Source organism: Magallana gigas, chromosome 3 (assembly GCF_963853765.1).
Source record: "Magallana gigas chromosome 3, xbMagGiga1.1, whole genome shotgun sequence".
In the NCBI taxonomy this organism is placed as follows: Eukaryota; Metazoa; Mollusca; class Bivalvia; order Ostreida; family Ostreidae; genus Magallana; species Magallana gigas.
In genome coordinates this window covers 44,811,594-44,837,054 of record NC_088855.1, presented here as the reverse complement: position 1 = coordinate 44,837,054, position 25,461 = coordinate 44,811,594, and the positions used below count along the sequence as shown (strand labels likewise).

Below are 25,461 nucleotides of genomic sequence, written 5' to 3'. Positions count from 1 at the left end.
CCTTACTGAAGCATTGTGAACATTAAAATCGGAAGAATAATTTTTGACTAAAATCGTGACCATGCCCCTTTAAGTATCATTTAATAAATAGTCCCCCCCCCCAAAAAAAAAATTGTCATCTAACAGCGTAGCACAGTGGGTTGGGGGGGCCGGGGATTTTAAATTTTTTTACCTTTCCAAAAACGTATTTTTTGTACAATAATGTAAATTTTGAAAATTCTATACCGGTGAAAATATTTCAATTTTAAAGTACATTAATATTGACAGATGTCCCATACCCACCTTACTTAAATGGGCCTGCTCAAACGTGACCAATACACAACCGTTACTTTACCGCTTGAAAATCCTCATGCGTTGCAGAAACGTTCGTGAGCGAGTTATCCGAAATAAAGTTAGAAAAGAAATTTTCCGTTAATGAACGTCTTTTCTGATTTATTATCAGAAATAAAGAGTCTACAGTTACATCTTCCATATAAAAGTTACATTCATGACAACATTTTTAGAGAGCGCAACATGTTTCTGCCTGTACGAATCTACGATGCATATTATGCTTTAGATATATCAATGCTCTAGTATTGTATTGCGTATTTAATTGATTTTCATAGAATTTCATGCCATGATTTTTTTAAATTAAAGAATAAAGATATCAAATGTCAGAGTAATATTAATGTGGCTGACATTATGCGGCCAAAAGCTATGTGATTATATTTCACCCACTTAATTTTCATTCGCCCATTTTTTTCAGTAAAGGAAAAGGAAAACAAAAAAAAGATGTGTATATATCTATTTTAATTATATATGGGCATTTCAAAAATGATATTTAAAAAAATGATAATAACACCATAGTGTTGGGAGAAAACTTTTGTGTACAATATCTTGCAAGCAAGTCTAAAAATTCTGATTTCAAAAGCTTTCTATGCAACGATATGACGGCCCTTCAATTAAAGGACCCGCAAACAACACAAATTATTCCCCATCGGTCAGTGAAATATCAAGTGTACAAAAATGCATGTTTATAAATGTTTATTTTTTCCTACACATACACATAGCAACATTCTTAAATATTATAAGCCTTTACTTAACCACAAAACATTTTATTTGTTTTGATAGCTATTAATGCCAACGATCGTTAAATAAATGGTGGTTGACATATGTTCTTTAAACCCGTATTTTCGTGTATGGGTTTACGTGATAAAGTACACATGCAGACCATGCACAACAATAAAATCAAATCTATTCATCGCATTGTGATTTTAAAATTCAATACTAAGTAACGCGTATTTCACAATATTTTCGACACCCAAAGGTTGTTAGTTTTCTCCTTCAAGGTCACTTGGAAATCAAACGTCGATTTTAATTTATTTTCTAAAACCCTTTTTTTTAGTTGCGACGTATAAAACGGAACTATCAGGGTACAAAGATGAGTCAGGTAAGGCCTCTCATTCCCTAAATCTTTATTGAAGTATTACGCAATAACATGTTTTCAGTGGTGTGTTTTTCTGTCAGATCGAAAAAGGTATTACGTAAATCTGTAAGATTCTCCTTTTTCTGGTTTCGTCTAGGCTATCTATATTTTATGTGCATCGTAAGTTTTAATTTACAAGATGCACAGGTATTTTCTTTTTTTTAAAGGCAGAAAAGTAAGTTGAAATACACATATAAGCCTGGTAGGTCAAAATATCTAGGTTCTCTTTCCCGGTCGCCGGCGAATTCGTGGTGCTTCCCTGTTCCTTGTAGAGTTTTGTTTTAATTTATGGTAGATAACACATCACATTTCTTGTTGACGTGAATTTTACTGATTGAGCTTTTCCCCCAATTTCTGTGAAGAAAGCGAGAGTGAACAAAAATCATTTATTATCGGACTTCTTTACTTTTATCACTTAGGTAAGTTTATTTTTATCTACCCTTGAGAGCGTTGAATTTCAATTCCCGTCTATTCAATTGTTCGTAATCCTATTAGCATATAGAAGTTTTACAGAAACAATTTGTAACTCGAGGATAGACCCATCATCCTAAATCGGTAGGGTTGTACATTACATTGCAAGCATTTCTTCATTTTACATACTTTTGATAAGTGGGCAATATATTGGATATTGACAACATTTGTATTTATAATGCATAAAACGTATGATTTTTTTCTCTCTAATCAATGGTACCCGAGGAAGAAAAAAAGACTTTAAGAAATTATTACATTTGTATATCATATCCTAAACCCTTTAACTCTTTCTAAAAACAAGACAGTTCTGTTATGTGCCCTGGAGTTGAGGGGTGGGTAAGCGTCTATACAACTTGATTACAACGATACACGCTTGTTTATCCTACTCACTCTGTAACAAAATGTAACAAAAAACAGATCCAAACTTCTTATTGTAACTTTTAATGTACATGTAACATTATCTTAAGGGGAATATACGTGAATTACATATGCATAATATTAGAAAACATATGGTAATGTTGCTCTGTCCTATCTTACTTGATAGAAAATTAACAAATGATGATACTGCAGAAATTCTAGGTCTTGTGCTCACCTACCTACATTGTACACCTAATATATTACCGTAAATCGTCCAATATCCAATTAAGTTATTTGTTGTCTTTTGCTGCAATTACATGTAACCTTAAAGTTTGATTAATTTCTACAAAAATATGAAACCGCTGCTGTCTGTAAGTACCTTTTTTTCTATGTCCTTATGCATTAGGATGACGTAAAGTACTTGAAAAACTGAGTTAATTTCCTCAACAAATTTTAATCGGATGAGATTTCCATTTTACAAAAAACACCAAGGAAACATAAGTTTACTTTCCTCAAATGGCTAAGGAAATCTTTGTTATCATTTGGATTTGCTTTGCACAAGTATATTTGTATATTTTAATTTCCCTATTCCTAAATGTATTTCACAGTGAATTTATAGGGAAATTAAAGGTATGTTTATTTATTCCCTGGGAACCAACAAGATTTGACTTCTCCATGCGTCAAACTACAGAAATATCGATGTTCTTCGTCATATTTATAAATAGTCATACATGTACATCACTTATTAAGGCTTTTCTAAGCATATGTGTAACGGATGCAGTTGTTTTTTTGGTTTGAGAATATTTCTGAATATGGTACCTTTGGTAATTAGATAGAGCTAGTGCTCGAATATTGACACAATGTAACATTTCCACTGTGTAGGGAGATGCTGTAGTAAATATAACATGTATTCTTCTGCTAGTAACAAACGAATACTGTGTTTCATTGAGAATTTACAGAACAAAGTGCTTAACAATGTTCACAATTTATAACACTCTCTCTCTCTCTCTCTCTCTCTCTCTCTCTCTCTCTCTCTCTCATCTAAATACAGGGAATAAGAAATAGAATATCCCCACCCCAATCTGGTCTGTAACCGACCATGCAATGTGGGTCACCTTTGTTTATGTTTACCGGGGTCTGTAGGAAGGTAAATGGAATGACATTCTGCCGTCTGCCTTGTTTTGACATTTCCCCAGATATCAAAGAATTCACACATTTTTTGCTGTTATTATCAAAACAATTTCCTTTTTATGGTCTGATAACAAACCCACCCATCATCAGGATGTTTCAACATTAAGTAGGTTTCATTTGTGAGCAGGAAAACATTTTTAAAAGTTTCAAATATATATATAGCAGAAATATTCAAATTAAACAAGATTAAATGGTTTCATCAAACGTAACATGTAGCCATGCACCCTTTTTGATTAACAAGATAAAAGTTAAAGAGCAAAGCTCTAAATGATGTTTATAAACATATTTTAAAAACTGCCATTAAATAGACTGAACTTTATCTTATTCATCATGAAGGTATTGTGTCCACCAAAAAATATGTTCTTTTTAGTCTTTATTTTTTCAAGGTCAAAATCTTAAGATTCCAATCAAATGCATCCAGACTAGCCTTGATATTAGGACTGTTTCACTAATCAAGTAGTCAATTGGTTACGTTGAATATAACTTTAAACAAATATCTATAAATTTATCAATAAACCCCCTTTAAATTTGAACATTATAGATTGCCCCTTGGGCAAAAAGATCGGACTCTGCCTTCTTTGAACACAGTAAAATACTGTGATTACTAAAAGATTAAATTTTATTTATATATGCAATCTAGGATGTATATACAGAAAATCGTTTATGACAGTCAATTAATAATATAGGAATAATTGTTAGATATAATGTATTCAACGATTTGTTTAAAACAAACCAGTCGGTTTCATGGGTTTGTTTCTAATTATGGCCCGACGATCTTTGGCTTTGTCTTATAGCATCATTCTGCTTCGTGCTTCATCCCATTGTCATATCCCTTGACAATTTTTTTTATCGTTTGAAAACTTCTACAGCAAGAAAAAATCTGATTAAAATAAAGTAGATATATAACGCGACAGATTTGTCATTTCATCGTTAGTTTTATATCTCGATGCTACGAGGAAAGTTATCAGCAGAAGAAAATCGATCCAAACCCACACAGCCTAAGCATGTGTTAACATTCGCTTCCGGTGAAGGTCGAAGTGTCTTAGCTGGAAATATGATGTTGGGAAAACGGTTTTCTAGTGAATATTTTTCGATTGTTTTTAACTTGAAATCGCTTGTTACTATATTGATACATAGAGAGTACCTTTTTACTACTCCTGATAAACAGTGTGTCTTCGATTGATGTAGTGCTGCTTTATACCTATCTGTCTGGTCGGATATTTTCATTTTCCATTTCCTGTAAGAATGATTAGATCTGCTATTTCAGACGAAGCTGATAAAATGTCAAGTGAAGTCGCTACCAACAGGATTTGTACCATGTACCATAGGAACTAGAGGCAAGCGAGTCACACACCAACTATAAGAAGACGACGCATGCGTGTACGAGGAACAACAAAATGTCTCTAGGAAAAAATATCAAGAAATATTTGCGGAGACTTTTACAATGGAGGACAGTATTTCTTGCTTTTCTGATTCCACTAGTGCTACTTCCTATAGCCTTATCCGATAGTAAAGTAAGTACTGTTTATTTAAATTTACATCTAATTTGATACCATCACACTTTTTAATTTTACAAAATATACATATTGACAAATAAAGGCCAAAGGAAAAATGATGAAAGAATTTCGATTTGACGCTTATTATTACTTGTTTTATCATTTTCCTTTTTTTAATTCATTAGTATCGTTTTTGTAATCTAAAACACTATATTCATAAATTAACAAAAATATATTAAATCAGATTAAAAATGTATGTAATATATATACATGTGTACATGCACGTTCGCTGTTATTTATTAAAATTGCCAGGAAACCCCATTCTAGTCATTACTTCCTTGGTATTCCAATACTTCCGTGCGACTAGCCATAACAACAAATTTACTTATAAAGTGTATTAAAAATTGAAACATACATTTGTATGTACCAACATGTGTTAACGAGAAAAAAAATCGGGAACTCGAGTTTGCGCTATTGATTTTTGCTCAAGTGTAACTTTGAATGTATTGAAATTAATGATGTAATTTTGGACCAAAATTTCTCGACTCTTACAGACCATAGCAAAAAAGGATATTATATTATAATTCTTTTGATTGAAACTGACACCTTAATGATTTAAACACTATTCTGGTTTACTTTTCTAGGTACTTCCATTAAAAAACATTTCATATCTTGTCAGTTAGATTATGACACATATTGAATGAAATAAAATTACATATTTGTTTGTGTTGTGGAGGGGGGGGGGGGGGGGTATGACGGTTAATGCATCAAAAAACTTATCAAAGTTAGTTTTTATATTAAATGTAATTTTTAAGTGGATATAGCGTTTGGATTAAAGGTCATTTTAAACTAAGTGAACCTTGTATCCTCTAAGACAGTAGTAAGTCGTCACCAATTAACACTGACAGATGGGTACATTGATTATAGTACGAGAGGAAGGCCCGACTTCCATTTCCCACGTATCAACAAACAAGAACGTTCTTTAACACAAAGTACGTTTTCATATGTGTTTAAATAAATTCGTAAACAACAGCATCTGTTAAAACCAATCCTCACTTTTCCTCCAACGACAAAGAGATTTTATTGTATGATTGATTTTCAGAAATTCCAGACATTTGCCGACACGTGTTTTATTGCCCAATCCTTGTATTGAAGTACTATAGTAAAACTCGTGTGAATGACCAGTAAAAAGTGTATCCCATCCCTATTGTTATGTAATTAGGAATCTTAAAATACGATAACTTTGAACCAATCCTGTTATGACTAAATAATTAAGCTTACTTGCATGCGCTTGTCCTCAGAGTTTAAACAGCGGTTGTTCAATGCATATTGGGAGAAGGCGATTATTAATCGTTAACCGATAAAATCAATAATGATTTCCCAAACATTTCGCAAGGGAGAGCGTCTGGTTTGTGTATAACTATAAGGCATCTACAAGACATCTATAATAAAACACAACTGAAGGTTAAAATTGTACCAGCCTCTTCCTTTTGTTCACCATGCAAGACACAAACGTTTGGAATAGAGATATAAATATTTAAAAACTTTTCACATTCGTTCTGTGCAGATTAAAAAACTTTAAAATAAATTCATTCATCCATCTTTTTCATTTCATTGATCTATCCCCGTCCTTGAAATAATTCATTACACTGCACGTGTGATTAGTCACGTTCACATATAGAGAGCCCACCAATGTCTATACATTTGTCTGTCTTTCACCTTTACAAGAAAAAAATTATTGATGGCTTTTCTGTTACTTTTAATGATTAATGCGCAGTAGAGTCTCACATATTTCAAGCAGTTGAGAAATATATGGTGAGTCGGCAAACAACGCGGATGTAAGAGTTAAAGAGTGCAGAATGTGAAGTGTTTAAAAGTATTACGCAATAGGCCATACGCGTAGGCAAGACACATCGAATAGGTATAACAAAATATATTTACATTCTACTGTGTTTTTCCATTAAATTCCGTGATGTTTAAATGCCTCTAAATGCAACACCTATTCACTGCGTATGAATTTACGAGTAATTTACATAAGTAGTTCTCAAACAGTGATTCCTATGTTATCTGTCAAAAATGCATTGCATGAATGTTGTCAAAACACCATGTTTTATAATTATTCAACAAAAAAGTTGACTTTATTGTTAAAAACAACATTTCAAGAGTTATTTATCATGGATTATATTTTCATGCTCGTCGATCACATCCCAACAGTCTATGTGAAAACCAGTTTGAACAAGTTTTGCGAAACAGCTGTTCTTGCTGTTACTTAATCACTCCCTCCGTGATCTGCACCTTATATCGATTTATTTAAGTAAACAATTGATTTCTTCAGTAAGGGAATGTAAATATAAGCATTGAATGATTTATTTTTGACGTCGTCGTGTCAATAACTGCCGTCAGGTGAGCAAACAAATTATCATAACGCGCTAACGCGCGTTATTCAATTTGTCTGCTCACCTGACGGCAGTTATTGACACGACGACGTCAAAAATAAATCATTCAATGCTATATTAAAGAGAAACTCCGAGAAAATGATCGATAAACATTATTCGTTACTTCATCTAGGGAAGGGTACTAGTAGTGACGTCATAAAGAGACGATACGCTATCCGCTATTAAAAGTTATTAATGTGGATGATATCCAATTTCTTTATGATTAATTAAATAAGCGATTCACTTCTGCACACCTTTCTATTTTATGCTTTTAGCAGCGTTGAAATGGCATTTAATATCCCATTAAGCACTCTATATTGCAATCAAATGCTTTGAATCAATTGCGAATATTGCAAAGAGTTATTATTATAGACAAATAGTTTGTTTAAATCTTCTCCTGAGTTTATATTTCACACTAACGACACGCTTCAATGCAGCGTATCATTTTTAAGTCACCTGAGTCACTCAGGTGACCTATTGCAATTGGTCTTCGTCCGTCGCCGTGCGTCGTGCGTCGTGCGCTGTGCGTTAACAATTTTACATTTTTAACTTCTTGAAAACTACCGGGCCAATCGTTACCATTTTTGGTGTGAAGCATCTCTATGGTAAGAAGAATCTAAATTGTGAAATTCATGGCTCTACCACCCCTGGGGTGCCACGGGCGGGGCCAAATATGCAAAAAAGCCAAATTTTCAAAAATCTTCTTCTCTACTCCCATGTATATTTATTAAAAACTTAATGCATGATTATGATGTCCATGAAGCCCTCTACCGAAATTGTGAAATTCATGATCCCTGTGTCAGGGGTTCGGGCTCTAGGGTGGGGCCAATATGGCCATATAGTAAAAATGTATTAAATCTTAAAGCTGCTTGGTCCGATTTATTTGTTATTACAGTATCAATTTTTTTTCCATACAAACCATTTATCGTAGAAAGTTATGGACTTTCTCCTATTTACACCAGCAGAATCAATCTCCTTTCAAAGTTAGAAATATTCAAAGTAAATAAAAATAATTTCTCTTTGGGCAAACGAAAAAACAAACCAAAATGCATCACGGGAATGTTTAGAAAAAGAAACCATTTGGTTTCGTCCCCCGAATGATTGGGGTCATTCAACACGCATGCTCTGCATCGATTGTAAAGAAAACAAACTTCAGAAATATTAGCGAACAAAACGTACACATGTTTATTTGTAATTTGTCTGATCATTTCGACCTTTATTCAAAGCGATTCAAAGCGATGACAAAGTCGTAATACAACTATACCCGCCTCGTCGTCAGGGGTGAAATTTAACATGAGGCGAAATAACGCGGTACCCTTTTATGTCGTTTGTTTTGTTAGCAATAATGTGTACGTATTTTTCTTCATTGAAATTTGGCTTAATTGTCTGGGAAAACAACTGCAATGTCTATTATTATACATATACTAAGCATAACCATAATTTAAAAGCGTGCATAAGATTTGATAAAAAATCGGACCAAGCAGCTTTAAAAATGTTCTTCTTTACTCCCACACATGTGAGCAAAAAACTGAATACATGGTTATGATGTCCACTTACTCCTCTACCAAAATTGTGAAATTCATTGCCCCTGGGTCAGGGGTTCAGGACTTGGGGGGGGGGGGATATAGTGTTAATGCATATGTTTAAAAATCTTCTTCTCTATTCTCACACATCTGTATGAAAAACTGACTTCATAATTATGTTTACCAGGAAGTCCTCTACTAAAATTTTAAATTTCATGTCCCCTGGAGTATGGGTTTTGACTCTAGGGCGGGGCCAAAATGGATGTATTGGTCTTAATGCATATAATGTTTAAAAATTATCTTCTTTACTCCCACACACCTAAAAGGAAAACTGACTTCATGATTTTGTAGACCAGATCTTTAAGTTTTTCACAAATTATAGGTTTCATAGTTCTTTTTGAAAGATTTCAGGCAGGGAGGTGGTCGTTATTACAGATTTATAATTTTTCTACTCCAGAATGAAAACTATTTAAATGCATATATGAGACTCCTCGACAAGTCTGTGTATGGGTTATATACTACTCAGGTGACCGTTAAGGCCAATTGGCCTCTTGTTGGAGATTTAGTGAACTTACATTTCGAGAGGAAATTCTCTTAAAAGTCGTAAGATATCTTTTTAAATTGCATGAAAATCATTCGTTAAACGTAAATTAAGGAAAATGGCAATTCAATTTGAAATGTATCTTGATTAAAAATATAACTTTGTTGTTTTATTTAATAGGTTGCAAGAGCCGCATATGGTGTTTTGATTATCGCCATTTTCTGGGTTTTTGAGGTGCTTCCATTGGCTGTCACCTCGTTACTTCCGGTGCTAATATTTCCATTACTTGGTGTGGCCAAAGTCAGCAAAGTATGCTCCAGTTACTTCAAGGTGTGTATTCAACTGTCTGATTAAGTCGATAATGAAGCATATTTCAATTAACACTAAATAAGTCATGGCAAGATGAATGACTTTTAAGGTACAAATATTGTTCTGAAAAGAGGGATAACTCTAACGAATACAAATACTGCCTATGAAATTTCTGTTTCATTAAAAAGCGCTTTCTGTTAATTTGGCATTATGAATTTAAAGTGTTCCTTTTATATTAAAATGTTGATTTATATATTTTTTTTAAATAACAAAAATAATACATCCGAGCAAAGATGGTTATTGCATCGTCCATGAGACAGTCCTTGCATTGATTAAACTCTGTGTTTATTTTTAAATCAGATTGAGGATTTGTTAGAACCGACTTAACATTATTTCTTTGAAAACGATCAGAATCATTTTAACAGGGCTTGGACTTTTGGTAATTGTGTCAAACAGCAATGTTATGTAGGCCTGTCTATTTCATTGCTGGCTTCTCACCCATGGCTCTTTGAAAATCAACACGATTCGTCTGGCTTTTGAGCTAAGACTACGCAATCTGTGTACAGGCGTCATTTTTAACTTGTTTTGACGCAAGAAAAAGATAATAACATCTTAACAAAAGTCCAAGGTCTTGTTAAAATAATTCAGCTTATAAACGAGATTGCAAAGGATTGATGAGCCAAGATATTTCGGCAAAGGCCACAGGCGGTATCGCAATGGTTAAGAAATGAATATTACGTAACATTGTTTGAAAGAACAGCTCGCAATAAAACGCAATCAGGAACGATGCTAAAAATAAAATGTTATTGCTTCAAGACAGAAGGGAAGGGATGAATATTCAGATTGAGTGAAGCCTTAAAAAAATATGTTCTGTCTTATCAAAAAATGCTATTACCAGCTTTGCAACGGTAATTACGGGTATCTAAACTAAGATGGAACATGTACATGCAGCAGTTGCTTAGCCACTTGAAACGAGAAAAGTAGACATGCTGTCATGCATATTCATAACAATACCATTAATTGTTCCATGCAATTTTCAATTCTCATTGAAACGCTATAAATATCACGCCACAACTTGTTAACATTGTAATTGCAGCTGTATTTTGAGAAGATAGGAAAGGCAAATGAACCTTTTGTAATAGACGTAACAATATTGCTTTTGTTTTGATGTTTCAGGACACGTTGATGCTATTTCTGGGAAGTTTGATAGTGGCTGTTGCAGTAGAAAAATGGAATTTGCATAAGAGAATAGCTCTGCGAGCTTTGACGTTAGTCGGACCCAATCCGAGATGGTAGTTCTCTTATTTTGACATCACTCATTATTTTAGATGAAATCTGCAATATGATACATGTAATCCTTCAGGGTGCTGAGTTCACTCACGGCCACGAGTGGACTCAGGACCCCTGACTGGGGATAAGAGGCTTTGTAGTAATTAGCTGATGTTTACCTTCGGTTATGATTCTGTTTTATGGACATGGATTTAAGATGCTTTTTTACATTTGACATTATTCTTGTTACCTGTAGGGCGTGATTTATCAAATCTATATAATTAGCGTGAAGTTTTGTAATCCGATAAAATATGTTGATGTAGAGATCTAGAGTTGACAGAGAAACAGCAAAAATCAATTCTCATTTATACATCGACCATGTACATGCAATCTGCAGTTTCCTCAGGCAAAGATTAGTCAATCAAACAGCATAAATGTATGACTTAACGGCAGCGTAGGCTTTCAGTAGCAGTCAAAGAAAAATCGGTTTTGTAGCAGGCGTTTTAGAGCTGTCGTGTGGACAAAATGTTTTATGAGGTCTTTGATAGAAAAAACCCAAAGAATTAGGGGTTTGAAACGGTGCAATCCTTTTAGATTTCTCTAACTAAAAAGAAGTTTACGTTGTCTAGGATAATTTGTCTCGTTGTCAAAGTTGTTAATACGTTACACTTGATACGTCTTGACTGTACATTGAGTCATTCGGTTTATATAAACTAAACGATTGTATCTCGGAATTACTTTTACTGTCAATTCTGTTTCAACAAAAATCATCCTAACAGAATAAAGTTCAGGTTCACTACAAAGACTGTTTAAGTTAAAACAAATCGAATGTAGCAGGATGAGTTTGCTAGCATACATGTACACTTATTTCACGTCCTAATAACTGTTTTATGAATAATTTGATTTCTGTGTTTGCGCTATGTTTACTTTAACTATAAGTCTTGACTTCGTTTAAACAGGCTGATGCTTGGGATCATGTTACCCTGTTGGTTTCTGTCCATGTGGATGAGCAACACCGCAACCACAGCAATGATGGTGCCAATCCTTGGCGCCATTCTCCACGTCATGAGAGAATCCATGACTCAAGGTTGTACATATATAACATTACATGTCTCAAAGTGTTGGGGACAATGCGTAAACCATATAACCAGCGTCCTTTTGCAACAATTTTCAGACAAAATATTAACGACGTAATGAATTATTGATTTAAGCTACGGAAGAGAAATATAACAAATCTTGAGTCTTTTCAAAATTTGATATTATATTTCAATTCTTGTCTTCCGTAAGTTCGTTTGTTGATGCAAACTCTGGTTATCTCCGCCAGTCAAAGGTTCGGTTCGTTGTCAGAGGAACATGCAAACATTGGCTAGCACAAGAATGTATAAGCATAAGTGTAAATCTGATCTGGATCTAGAAACTACATTTGAAAAAATCCTTTATATGCAGGAAGGAAAGCCCGACTAAATCTGTAGAAAAACAATGTGACGGTTTGAGATTGCTTTGATTAACAAGGGAAGTGCCCCTATCCCCTCAAGATACTGTAAATCAAATAAGTCTGGAAATATTTGCACCAATGCACTCTGTGCGTTCAGTTTAATGCTTGCTGATCAGATATAGGAAAAAGCGACATCTTTTAGTTTTTACCACATATCTAAACTCATACAATAATAAGGCTAAGATTAAATGTACATATGGTGTCTTTTTATGATGTTCAATTTTTAATGTATTAGGTTTTATGACAGAACCAAAATCGCTTTCTAATACTTTATCAAATTAATATAATAACCTTCTATTCGTTTAAAAGGTGGATGTGGCTACCCCTTTTTCAGTGTCGTTAGACGGCGGTTCTTTACTTCTTGAATACATGTAGTGAACATTTACATGCAGAACCTAGATTTTAAGATTTTCTGTAGGTTTTGATTAACATATTATCGGACGATATATACATATAATACATATATATACATATTACATATAGTCGGAAACCCACAACCAATCTCACATAGGCTTTCTTATTGAACTTTTATCATTTTTTTTTTTCAAATACTAATAATACATGTAGATGTATTTATTATTGTAATTCGGTATTGAGTACTAGAACACTTTTTTGTTTTTAAAAACTATGTTCATTTAAGAAGGTATGAAAATATATGTAGATTTAGGTGTAAACGTTAGTGCAATTGATGAGATTTACTTTACGATGGTGTAAAGGTGCCAATTTGAATATGGTATGAATTCATTCATGAGAATGTGAAAAAAAATATCCGATGTTAAAAATTCGAACAGACCATGGGTTTTCGGCGAAGTTACACGTAAATTTATTGTTGCCTGATAACAATTTTAAAATCTGTTGATAGAGCCGGTAGAGGAGACCGAGTTAGTGGAAGAGCCCGAGAAGTCCCGAGTGAACGGCACCACGGTGGTGGAGACGCTGGAGGGAGAGGAAGTGGTGGTCAAAGGCCGGGACAGGGACGAGTAAGTTACAGTAAGACGTAATTCAAAGTTCTCACTGAATTTATGATAAAATCCAAGCTTAAAATTTCAAGTTTATTTGCATTCTGGGCAAAGTGTTTGAAGTTTATTAAAGTTGTGCGCTGGCATGTTGACCAAATATAACGGATAGTGCATTTCAGCAAGTTACATCTATATGCCTCATATTAATAATGATGATACATGTATACTGAAAACTTCGTTACGACGGGCGCTGATTTTATGGCTTCATGAATTTCAAAGAAATCTTTCAAGTGATTGAGTCTTCGTATAAGTGCATATAATATGATTACATGTATTCGATATCCACTATAGCAGAGGGACACGAAGATTTTTGCGTTGTCATTTTTCACGTGAAATTTATCGCATGATTGGTCGTGCAGTCGGTATAAGTTAGATTTTTATAAGACATCTTAATCAGTAAAATTATAAGAAAGAAAAACTCTAAAACACCTCTTTATTGAAGCTTTTTCGGCAAGGGAATAGCATCGTAAGCGCGTATAAATATCAATATCCTATAAATGCCTCCTACATGTATCTTCTGTAGGGTTTGTACTTATAAAGGGCTGGAATTCCTCAGACCTTGTTACCGGAGGAAACTGCGTGTCTATGCTTCAATTAATTAGTTTCTGAATCAATGGAACCAAAATCAATAGAAATTCTGACCTAGTGTGGAATCTAGTTAATTGATTCACCTTGTAAATAGATAGAGAATGCGGCAGGAATGGATAACATTCCCTTAGCATAAAGCTTCAAAGTTGTTCTGGATGTGAATAAAATTCTATTATGCATAAGGGGTGTATGAGTTAAGGTACATTGAATATATATGCCAGTATAATTTACATAAACAAATATTGTACTGCCTATCTTATAGGAATGCCTCGGATTTGTTAATTATAAAGTTAAGATAAGTAATGTTCATGACAAGGGAAAGTTTGAAGTGAAACAGCACAGAGACCATACTTTTTTCTGTCGTTTTGCAGGGAGAGTCGAGACGGTGAGCTGGACAGCATCACGCCCAACGAAGAGTTCGTCCGACTGACCAAGACGTTCGCACTTTGTACGGCCTTTGCCGCTAACATAGGGGGGATGGCCACTCTAACGGGAACCCCGCCCAATATCATACTGAAGACCATAGCTGACGAGTACGTGCAGCGCCGTCATTGTTGTGTGTACCCTATAGGATGTCCAATGAAAAACTCTTAACGAGAGAGAGAGAGAGAGAGAGAGAGAGAGAGAGAGAGAGAGAGAGAGAGAGAGAGTCTCTAAAAACAAGCAAAAGTCTTAACGAGAAAGTGGGAGAGAGGGGCTGGGGGTGAAACGGGTTTGCATGTAGTGAAATTCTACAATCTCAAACAAAAAAACTTACCCTGTTTGAAATTCCAAAACCACAATGATCTATGATACTACATCTGCAGATATTCTTTTGGTTATCTAGTGCTTAAATTTTTTCATCGCACTATGAATTTATCTTTTGATATATCTCTTCTTACATGTATATGTATCCACTGATACCTCTTTCACTTTATGTATTTATTAATACATTTCTAACTATATATTTACTTATAGATTTACTTATAAATCTCTCACAATGTTTACTTATCTACTGACTCGCCTCCTATTATTTACTAATAACGTCACTTACTTGCGCAATCTATTGGTGCATCTCTTAATATTATTCGCAGACTACGTCTCTTATTATCTACTGATACAAATATACGTCCCTTATAATTCACTGATAATAATTCTTTACTATCTATCCATACGTGACTTATAATTTACTGATAATGATTCTTTACTATCTATATATAATATTGAAACGTCACTTATAATTCACTGATACTATATACTGATATTAATGTCTCTTACTATCTATTGATACGTCACTTATGATTCACTGATAAGGTCTTTATTAATCTATTGATACGTCACTTATAATATACTGATAATGTCTCTTACTATCTATTGATACGTTACATGTACTTATAATTCACTGATAATGATTCTTACTATTTATTGATACGTCACTTATAATATACCCATAATGTCTCTTGCTATCGATTGATACGTCACGTATAATTTTCTGATAATGATTCTTACTATCTATTGATAGGTCTTGTTTGATCTTCTAATGCTCTAATTTTCTAGAAATACCCTCTTACTTCATATATATCTGCTGATAGGTTTTTTACTTTCTACTAATACTATAGTACTAGTATATCCCATTTTATACTGATTTATCTGTTACTATTGATTCAACGCTTACATTTTACTGATGTTTCTTTTATTTGACGGATTTCAGGCTATTTGAAAAAGCGGGCGGTGATTCGGGGATTTCGTTCGCTAATTGGCTGATCATTGGTCTACCTTTGTCGCTGATTTGTCTGGTGATCACGTGGCTATGGTTACAGGTGCTCTACTCCCGTAAAAAGTGAGCTAAGTGAAGAAACGACTCTATAGATTACAACTACATACAAATTTCCTTACACTATAATAAACTTGAAATTTTAGATAGAAATTTAAATGGATGCTTTATCTTGTAGGTGTTTTAAAAACGATTCGGAATCTTACGAGAGTGTAAGGTTATATCTCAAAAGAGCGTACAATCGGCTAGGGCCCATCACGTAAGGACTCGAAAGCTTTTACTTGTTTACGTCTTTAATTTTATTTTGCAATTATCCGATGATACAGAATCAAACCGATTTTCATTAAGGAAAAATTGAAAATAATTAATCTATATAGCTTCCTTTTTTAATATCTCAATGAGTTAACACAATTTTATACAAAGAATAACCATTTTTTATGACTGTATGATGCGTCAAATTCTCTCCTTACAACGTGTTTCAGGTTCCAGGAGACCGTTGTTCTGATCGTCTTCATCATCCTGGCTCTGTTGTGGATGACGAGGAACCCCCAGGTGGTGCCGGGGTGGGGGGATCTCTTTGAAAAGGGGTAGGCATCTGGCGTGTCGAAGTTACTGTACACAATAGCTAAATACAGTTGTAGCAATAAATAGCCTATGGGATTTTTAAAAAGTGTATGTGCCAAAGTTCACACAAATAAATTATACGCATGTCGTCCTAAAAGTAACAGGACTGGTGATATTATATACATATACATGTAAAATGGCATGAACATTAATGGTGAAATGTATTTCCTTAAAGTACAATTAATTGTCGATTTATTCAGATTAATGATATAATGTTTCTGTTTAAGTATCAATAAAGACATGTACATTCAGTCTGGCTAGATCAAACGTCATTATATGGAGTTCACCGACATGCAAGACAAAATTTTTAATGGAATTTGAGGAGGAACACGGCGTTTTCAAAACACAATATTGTATCTTCAGTTAATTGATACTCTGTACAATGTACGTGACTGTAAAATTTACACGGGGTTGTGTTAACCATATTTTTGTAGATACACCGGCGATAGTATAGCTGCCGTGTTAATAACAGCGTTTTTATTTGCATTCCCATCGCAGTTACCCTGCCTAGTTAAAGGTAAGTAATGTTACTACAAGTTTACAAGGTACTGGTTACAAATATTTTAAAGCTGATGAGCCGAGGCTCCAAGTGAGCTGGCGTTATCTAATTCTATAATTGTTGTTTGCGTTGGAGTATACATTTTTTGTCAATTTTCCATATTCTGCAAACTATTACATTAAAAAAAACAATCTTATTTTGTCGCTCTTTTAATCAATAATTTTACATCTCATTTTAAGCAAAGAAAAGAGACGTAGAGGAGAGTACGGACGAATTGAGGGGTGAGGTTGAGGAACCCTCGGAGGAGGAGAAGTGGAAGTTTCAGCCCCTACTGGACTGGGATACGGTTAACCAGAAGATCCCCTGGGGCGTGCTACTGCTGATGGGGGGCGGGTTCGCCGTAGCGGAGGCATGCGAGGTACGGACAGCAATTTTAAATGCAATAATAGGTTCCGGCTTGGTTTGGTTAAAAAAAATGTGTTTTTCATTCACTCTGAAATTACTTGATTACTACTAAATTATCATGGAAAGAATTTATGTGGACTGAAAAGCAATTCATAATTATGTTTTCGTGAAGTCATGTACAATCTAAAATTAACGTTTCATTTCCTTGATAGATTATAATTAAAGTTTCGAAAAATCTTTATTATTTTGTTTTCTAATGTGAACATTAACATAGTGATGAGTAAAGTTTGCTAGGATAGAGTCATTTTTTAATCTCTGATGAAGTTTAATTTTCCCGCTCCAGTCCTCAGGCCTATCTGAGTGGGTGAGTTCACAGCTGGCTGACGTCATGAGGAATATGACGACGTCCTCGGCGGCGCTGTTGCTATCCCTGATGGTGGCGGCGGCGACCAATGTGACGAGTAACACCGCCACCGCCACGCTCTTCCTGCCCATTGTTGGTGAACTGGTGAGCATTAAAACAGTGGCCACAATGCATTGAGACTGCGAGTCTCATATCGTGAGACTGGATATCTGTAGATTTAGGTGTCCATTAATGAAGAAATTCAGAGAATATGTATCGGATTTCGAATGATTATTAAAGCAATATGAGCTGTATTTTTTAGAATTTTATTTTGCTGCAAAAACTTGCTAGTAGGATAAGTCTGCATGTAACTTAAAAACTTTTATAATAAAAAAGATTTGAAAATATTAATTTTTGTCAGAAGAAAAATTTTCTTCTAAGGAATTTATAGCAGGTCAATTTTGTACAGGACGACAATAATTCAATTTTACTTCAATTAAAGCTTCTTCATGACTTTTTCCACAAAAATAGGGCTAACACAAATGAAAAAACCACGATATATTTAGTCATTTTAGTAGTATATAATATTTTCTTGAAACAAAATTTCAGCATGAAAATTGCAGCTCATATTGCTTTAACGGTTTATGTACAGAGATCTTGGGAAGGATTCTCTGAAAATGTAAATGTTTGAATTTTATCAGTCAAACGTACAAGTAAGCCTCCGTCGGTTGCAACGACCATATCTGACGGCCTGACTTATCCATTTGTCTTTCCTTGGCAATGTTTATAGAGGAAGAGTTGCTACTATATATCTTTTCTCCAACATGCTTTGAGCATACTGTACGAAAAACAACTTGTTTCTTTGAGAATTTGAATTCTAAACAAATTTTGATTGTAGGCAATAGACTTGGGTGTACACCCTCTTTCCTTCATGATCCCTGTAGCCATTTCGTGTTCATTTGCATTCATGTTGCCTGTTGGAACGCCGCCAAATGCAATTGTTTTCTCAACCGGTTATCTGAAAGTCAAAGACATGGTAAGCGTTAAGTAGCCTATAAACAATGATGTAATGAAGCGGATTCCACATTACAACATTTCTTATAAAACTCATACACAGTTTATAAATACGTTCTTTGTTAGAAAATACAATTAATTTTTAATGAAAATGTGGTTCGAATAGCTGGGAATCGAGAAAAAAGAACAGAATTAAACATGTGCTTTTTCATTTCATTTCTCTTAATTAAAATATGTACATAGACTTCTGCTTTCGAATAGATACAGTTAATATCGCTGATTAGGTCAGACTTGAGGCTATGTTGTCCATTCTATATGTTCAATGTACTTCAATGTTGGGGTTGGTTTCCAGTCTCCCCTTCAAACTTTTCAATTAATTATATTAGACATCCTCTCTAATTCAATTATCTTTTCAGGTGGTTGGTGGTTCTCTAGTTAATCTGGTCACAGTATTAATTCTGATTTTGGCCATGATGCTGTGGATCACTCCATTCTACAACTTGAACGAGTTTCCGGAAGTGTTTAAGGTCGCCAAGAATCTCACGCAGTCAGCTGTTAACGGAACTGGGAGCATAGACATTAATCTTCCATACAATGTTACTGCATAACACTATACGTGATGCATTTATCCACACTTGTTATAAGCTTTCTAAGCTTGTTTACATCCAATAATGTTATACTAAAATTGCTTAATTGGTGCTTTGTTACAGATTTTTATATTTAAACTTACTTTTATTTCTATATGCTTATCTGAGTTTTGCATATGGTTGTTATAGAAAATATGTTGTTTTTGTTATAAATTATGATGTTTTAGTTTATAGTGGAAATTTGCTGTGCATGTTCATCTTTGGAGCTTACATGCATGTTAAGTATATGTTATTGCTTGATTTGTTTAGCAATAAGAATCATCATAATATGCGACGAAACAAATCACTGCAGACAGCAAATGCAATTCCAAACGGAAGTCCATAAGACACACGATGTTCAACTAGAACTGGATAATTATGATACCGGACTGTCTGGTTGTTATTGTGATATGGAGTTACAGTGGTACTGTGTGTTATATCGCTAAGTTGTCGCACTGTCTGGTAGTTCTATGGAGTGTCGCATGGCGGCATTGACACGATATATCACGTGATACTGACTGCCTCCCAATCCTTGTGTTCATTCTACTGTTACATATTTTTGTATAAACGGCGTCTTTCACAGCATGAACATATCTTATATTTTGTGCATCAAATCATTTAACGCATTCCATTGACTTTGAAAATTGTATTATACTTGTATTTAAAACTTAGACTATTTATATTTAGAGACATATTTTTAGGATTTTTATTTATACATTTACTCTATTACACATCTTTTTTCTAGATATACTAGTAGTCTGTTAATCTTACACCACTGCATTTAAGTCAAATAAGCTTAAAAATTGCTTCATTTTACAAAGTCCTCGATTTTTAGCCGGGCTTTGCTGAAAGCAGAGTCCTGGATGTAGTCAGGCAAATCTCCAATGTTACTTTAAATAGCACAAAACTTCAAAAGTAAACAAAAAACCAAACAGCGTAAAAGTAAAAGCTTCCGCTCTACCAAATATATGTAGTTACACAGAGAGCCATGTTTTTGCGTTGAATTTTTTCCCTTTCTTATTAATTACGTGTTTTTTAAACAAAACTCTGCGTTTTTGGCACATATATACAATGCGCATGAATTTCCATGAACTACTTTTCAAAGCATTGGAATTTGGCTGCGCATAGAAGTAATGGGGCGAAGGGGTGGCTTTTATAACGCTTGTTTCAAAATTCAACTCACTGTTGATTTTTTTTCTACTAGACAGGCATATTTTTCTTATTAGCCGCTTACAAAACAATTCAGTCGCTCTCTGGCACATTTCAGACATTGAAAGCATGAGAGAGAGAGAGATTTTGCCAGTTTTTAGTACACAATATGCATAATGACACAAAAAAGGAGCCCGGCTTTCAGTACTTCAGTACTTTGATTTATCCTTATCTTTGTTAACCATCCTCCTGCATTGAACAATGAACTATGGTACGAACTTTTTTTATGTTTTAGATTTTATTTTTGTATAATAAAGAGTCAATGAGAACTCATACTAAATGTATTATTAAATTGACTTAGATATGTTGTTCAAATAAATTGAAGTTGAAAAAACACGAAATTTTCAATAATTAGATACCTAATGCTTTTGCTTCTACTTGTGCATTTAGCAATGGCAATTCTAGTGATATGGAAACGTTTGAATTGTAATATTTATTCATCACTTTCAAAATACGATGGGTGTATGATCCTCTTGTAATTTATAATGTATTGCATACGAGCATTTTCGATAGGATTATAAGGAGAAACGTACAAGTGAAGTGTAACCAAGTCATTTGTATTTTTTATACAATAAAATCTGCTCAAATCACAAACAAATTTTCATAAACAAAGGTACAGGTACAACTCCATAGAAACAATGGAAGATCAATAGACCGTCAAATAGTCGTCACTATCTCAAAGGTGCTATTTTTTGGGAAGGGGGGGGGGGGGAGAGAACACTAAGCAAATCTTTCAAACGCGTCACAATATAATGACCTTACGCGTCACGAGGGACGTGCTTGTTCACTGGTCAGTCACCGCGCGTCACACAGGCCCTGCACACACACAGGGTGGCCTGTTGGACAATCGGAACATGCCTGGCCCTCGGCATATGGCTCGGGGGATTCGTTGTATCTGAAATATAGAAAAGGATTTCTCTGAATATTTTTTCTGGTTCAATTTAAAGATTATTTAATGAAATAATGGTACTGATACTATATACACAGAGACACACAAACTGAACATTAATAAAGTTTCTTCATCAAATAGATTAATAAAATTTCATCAAATATCCCCTTAATGTCTGAAATATAGGTAATAAAAAAACTAGTATACTTTTGTGTGTGTTTTTAAAAGTTCTCTGTTTATTTGTTCTATAGTTTGAATTACCCGTCTCCGTAATTACAGACAAAGATGTGAGCATTTTGGTAGCTGCGTCCTTTTACAGTTTCACATAGGGCAGTCCCACAACCGATGGCGTAGGAAACATCTTTCACCATCTAAAACAAAAATTAAGAGCCAGTGAGCTAGAACTGATGAAGATAAAAAAGTCAGTACATTAAATGTACGATTTTTTGTAGAAATTATTATCCATTTTAACTAACAATAATTAAGGAGACTTGATGGGCAACAACTAACCCGTCAATCTCCCTTTATACCCTAAAAATGATATTTTTGGCCAAAAAAATTATTACATAAGGACCAAACTCACAAAAGTATACATAAGCTTTAAAGCTGCTTGGTCCGATTTTTTTGTCATTACAGTATCAAATTTTTTTCCATACAAATCATTTATCTTAAAAAAAATATGGACTTTCTCCTATTTACACCAGCAGAATCAGTCTCCTTTCAAAGTTAGAAATATTCAAAGTAAATAAAAATAATTTCTTTTCTTTTTTTGGCAAACGAAAAAACAAACCAAATTGCATCACGGGAATGTTTAGAAAATGAAACCGCTTAATTGGTTTCATTCCCCGAATGATTGGGGTTATTCAACCCGCATGCTATGCATCAATTGTAAAGAAAGCAGACTTCAGAAATATTAGCGAACAAAACGAACACATGTTTATTTGTAATTTTCCGATCATTTCGACCTTTATTAAAGCGATGTCAAATTCGTAATACAACCATACCCATCCCATCTCGTCGTCAGGGGTGAAATTTAACATACGGCGAAATAACGCGGTACCTTTTAATGTCGTTTGTTTTGTTAGCAAATTTTGTACGTATTTTTCTTCATTGAAATTTGGCATAATTGACGGGTAAAACTACTACAATGTCTATTATTATACATATACTAAGCATAGCCATTGTTTAAAAGCGTGCATAAAATTTGATATAAAAACGGACCAAGCAGCTTTAAAATTTGACTAGTTTTCTCCTACTTTATACGGCTATTAGAGGGTTTTTTATTTATAAGAGCTCATAATGTAGTCTACAAATGATCGCGATCGTACAGCCCTCTAAAATCTTTTGATAAGAAAAACCATTTTTCCAATCAAATTGAATAGTTACACTGATAATCGTACATGTACCTGTATATAATGTCCGCATCCAGAACAAGCGTTAGGGTTGCGGTAATCAAACTTATCTCTCTCCTTCCACCATCGATGTAAAATTTTCGTCAAGTTCAAAGGAACTGCATATAGGTAAATGTATAAAGCCATGAAACAGTATGTTTAAAATGCCATACCCATAAAAATTCATATCATATATATGAGACTTTGAGTCGACGAGATAAATAGAACAAAACGATTGTAATTACGTGTCTTCTGTTCTAGGATGCCATTTTTATACTCCGCCACCCAATCCCAGGTGTGATGAATATTCTCCCCGACGTTCCGGAAGTCACCCCATTTCCGCTTGTGTCTTTCGGCATTATGTGACCCGGAGCACGTTTCTGCATATTGCTGAGCTAGCTTTTCTAGCGTTGTATCCCATTTCTAAAAAGAGGACAGTGTTATATGATTTGTTTTTAAATTTATCAGATAAGAATTTTTAAGAGAATAATTTTATACCTGATTTTTAATTGCTAAAATGATACATCTCATCACGCTTTTAAGATGACAATATTTTCATAGATTAATTTAAATTCAAGGCATTACTTTTTTAAATTTTATCCTCATATTTGATATCATTGCTGTCCACTTAGCGAACACATTTACTTACCATTTTCTTCATGTTAGACGCTTTAGGGCTGACATTTCTTCGTATCTTGTTATGCAGGTCGACTATCTCCTTCTTCTGAGCTGTTGTAAAATTGGATAAAGAAACACCTGTAATAATTTGTTGTCCAGATCTTGAATCCTCTCTTGGAACCACCAATCTCCTGCGTGAATTCCATGTGTTACGATTGCCACTGGTCGGAACGGGTCTCCCGCGATTCCAATTTGTAGGATGTATATTTTGTCTACTGACATGGGAATTCGCTCTGTCGGGTCTTGGAAATAAGTTTCTTGGAGGGGCCCTGGTAGAAAATGTTGAATGTTGTCGATTTCTCAGATGGTGGTTGTTTCCAAAGTTTCCTCTCGCAGCTTTGCCGTGTACGTTTCTTGGGTGGGTATCATTGGTGGCCCAAGTGATAACCAGTGGCAAATTACATTGGCAAACCTCTGCTGAGAGCACCACAAAGATCCATAGCAAGCAACGCATGTTTGCTGCTTTGCACTGTCAATTTAAAAACTAATTCACTTCACATTCTATTTGGTTCTTGTCAAAGGAAAAATATTTCCCAGCAAGCTCGGGTTTATTTTTCAAAGTAAAAAAAAAATTCAATCAATTATGCTTTTTAAAACGTCTACAACTTTGCTTAGAGTTTTAGTTACCTTTTTCTCAATGTCTGCTGCTCAATTTCATCCTCCTTTATGAATTCTAAAACGCTTATATAGACTAACGACCCCCAAAACATTGCAACACAAGTGCTCATCTAAGTAAAGATATACTGGGGTTTCCGACGATTAGAGAATAAAGCCCGAAGTCAAAGAAGTGTGTTATTCACATCTTCAATGACAGATGTACAAAACCTAATCAAGCCAAGGGCTTTTCTTTACATGAATCACCGTGCGAAACAGTCTGTACAAATTATGTCAACATCTGCTTAATTTAATGTCATTAAATACACTACAAATTACCGCCAAAAAACTCTAAAATTTTGAACATCTTATTTCATTTAAAATACATGCATGGTCAAATCGATGTAAAACGCATATTACATGGACTTGTCAAGTTTTAAAACAGACTGGAAGCATGTTTAATGAATCGAACTGATTTGTCTTTTCTGAAAGGTTTTGTATCATGTGGGTTGCAGACAGTTAAAATGATGCTTCGTTTATCATGTTATTTTCAGACATACACGCGGTTCACCGTCTGTATCCTGTCAATATTGAATGGCGACGTCTTTCATGCTAACGACCTGTTGCTGGTTTCGCCATGTTGTCTGCCCTTCTTAAAAAAGTTCTATTATTAATTTATGACATGAACAAAATATATTTTAAAATGATTAAGCTGATCTGATTAATTACACCATCTTAATAAATGTTATTTGCGTATAATGTCAATCTTGTTCCACTATTTTGTTTCAGTGAGATGATTGGCGCTATTTTATTTTAGGTTTTTTTTTCAAAACGATTTTTATCATACTTTTGATACTTTCATTATTCTAACAAGTTTAGATTTAGTTTTTATTTGGCTCTTCTATAAATCACACTTTATCCGCGTTTGTTTATATGCCTGTTTCCTACTTTTCACATTTTCAGTATTTACTCAACCACTGGACCAAGGCCAGTGTCAACCAGACTTTTAAAGCACTAAGAGACTACAAATAGTATATAGTAGGCGTTTTTCTTATAAAAAAAACACCAAACCAGAAATACCATTATCTATGTAAAACATTATTGTAGTAAACATTACGTGTTCAAACTGTGACCCCGCCTCCGCTTCTTTGACCAAAGCAAGACCCCGGGGTGTGTAGAGTTAATAGTAGGGATGACTCCGAGATCAATCATGAGATCCAACGGGGTGCTAGGATTTTTTCTTTAAATAGTAGAAGATAAAAGTCATTTTACCCACT

At 34.4% G+C, this 25,461-nt stretch overlaps 2 protein-coding genes across 4 annotated transcripts; one reads left to right on the top strand and one right to left on the bottom strand.

Moving 5' to 3' along the window:
• Window positions 1–1,490: 1,490 nt before the first annotated feature.
• On the top strand, window positions 1,491–19,553 carry LOC105335737 (Na(+)/citrate cotransporter). Of its 3 annotated transcripts, none has more exons than XM_011439801.4 (15): window positions 1,491–1,516; window positions 4,752–4,998; window positions 9,660–9,809; window positions 10,965–11,080; window positions 12,017–12,144; window positions 13,415–13,532; window positions 14,531–14,692; window positions 15,850–15,978; window positions 16,091–16,171; window positions 16,395–16,499; window positions 16,971–17,053; window positions 17,275–17,453; window positions 17,784–17,948; window positions 18,682–18,819; window positions 19,214–19,553. In XM_011439801.4, the coding sequence occupies exons 2-15, from the start codon at window positions 4,882–4,884 to the stop codon at window positions 19,403–19,405; spliced, it is 1,863 nt and encodes a 620-aa protein (XP_011438103.3). In that variant the 5' UTR covers window positions 1,491–1,516; window positions 4,752–4,881; the 3' UTR covers window positions 19,406–19,553. The 3 variants fall into 3 exon arrangements, with proteins under 3 accessions (XP_011438103.3, XP_011438100.3, XP_011438102.3); XM_011439798.4 differs by lacking the exon at window positions 1,491–1,516 and adding an exon at window positions 1,736–1,884; XM_011439800.4 differs by lacking the exon at window positions 1,491–1,516 and adding an exon at window positions 4,411–4,563.
• Window positions 19,554–21,182: 1,629 nt separating this feature from the next.
• Window positions 21,183–24,355, bottom strand: LOC117680710 (glioma pathogenesis-related protein 1). Its single transcript, XM_034443080.2, has 6 exons — window positions 24,218–24,355; window positions 23,562–24,059; window positions 23,158–23,335; window positions 22,928–23,031; window positions 21,783–21,892; window positions 21,183–21,527 (listed from the first exon to the last, which is right to left on the bottom strand). The coding sequence occupies exons 2-6, from the start codon at window positions 24,042–24,044 to the stop codon at window positions 21,428–21,430; spliced, it is 975 nt and encodes a 324-aa protein (XP_034298971.2). The 5' UTR covers window positions 24,045–24,059; window positions 24,218–24,355; the 3' UTR covers window positions 21,183–21,427.
• Window positions 24,356–25,461: the final 1,106 nt, after the last annotated feature.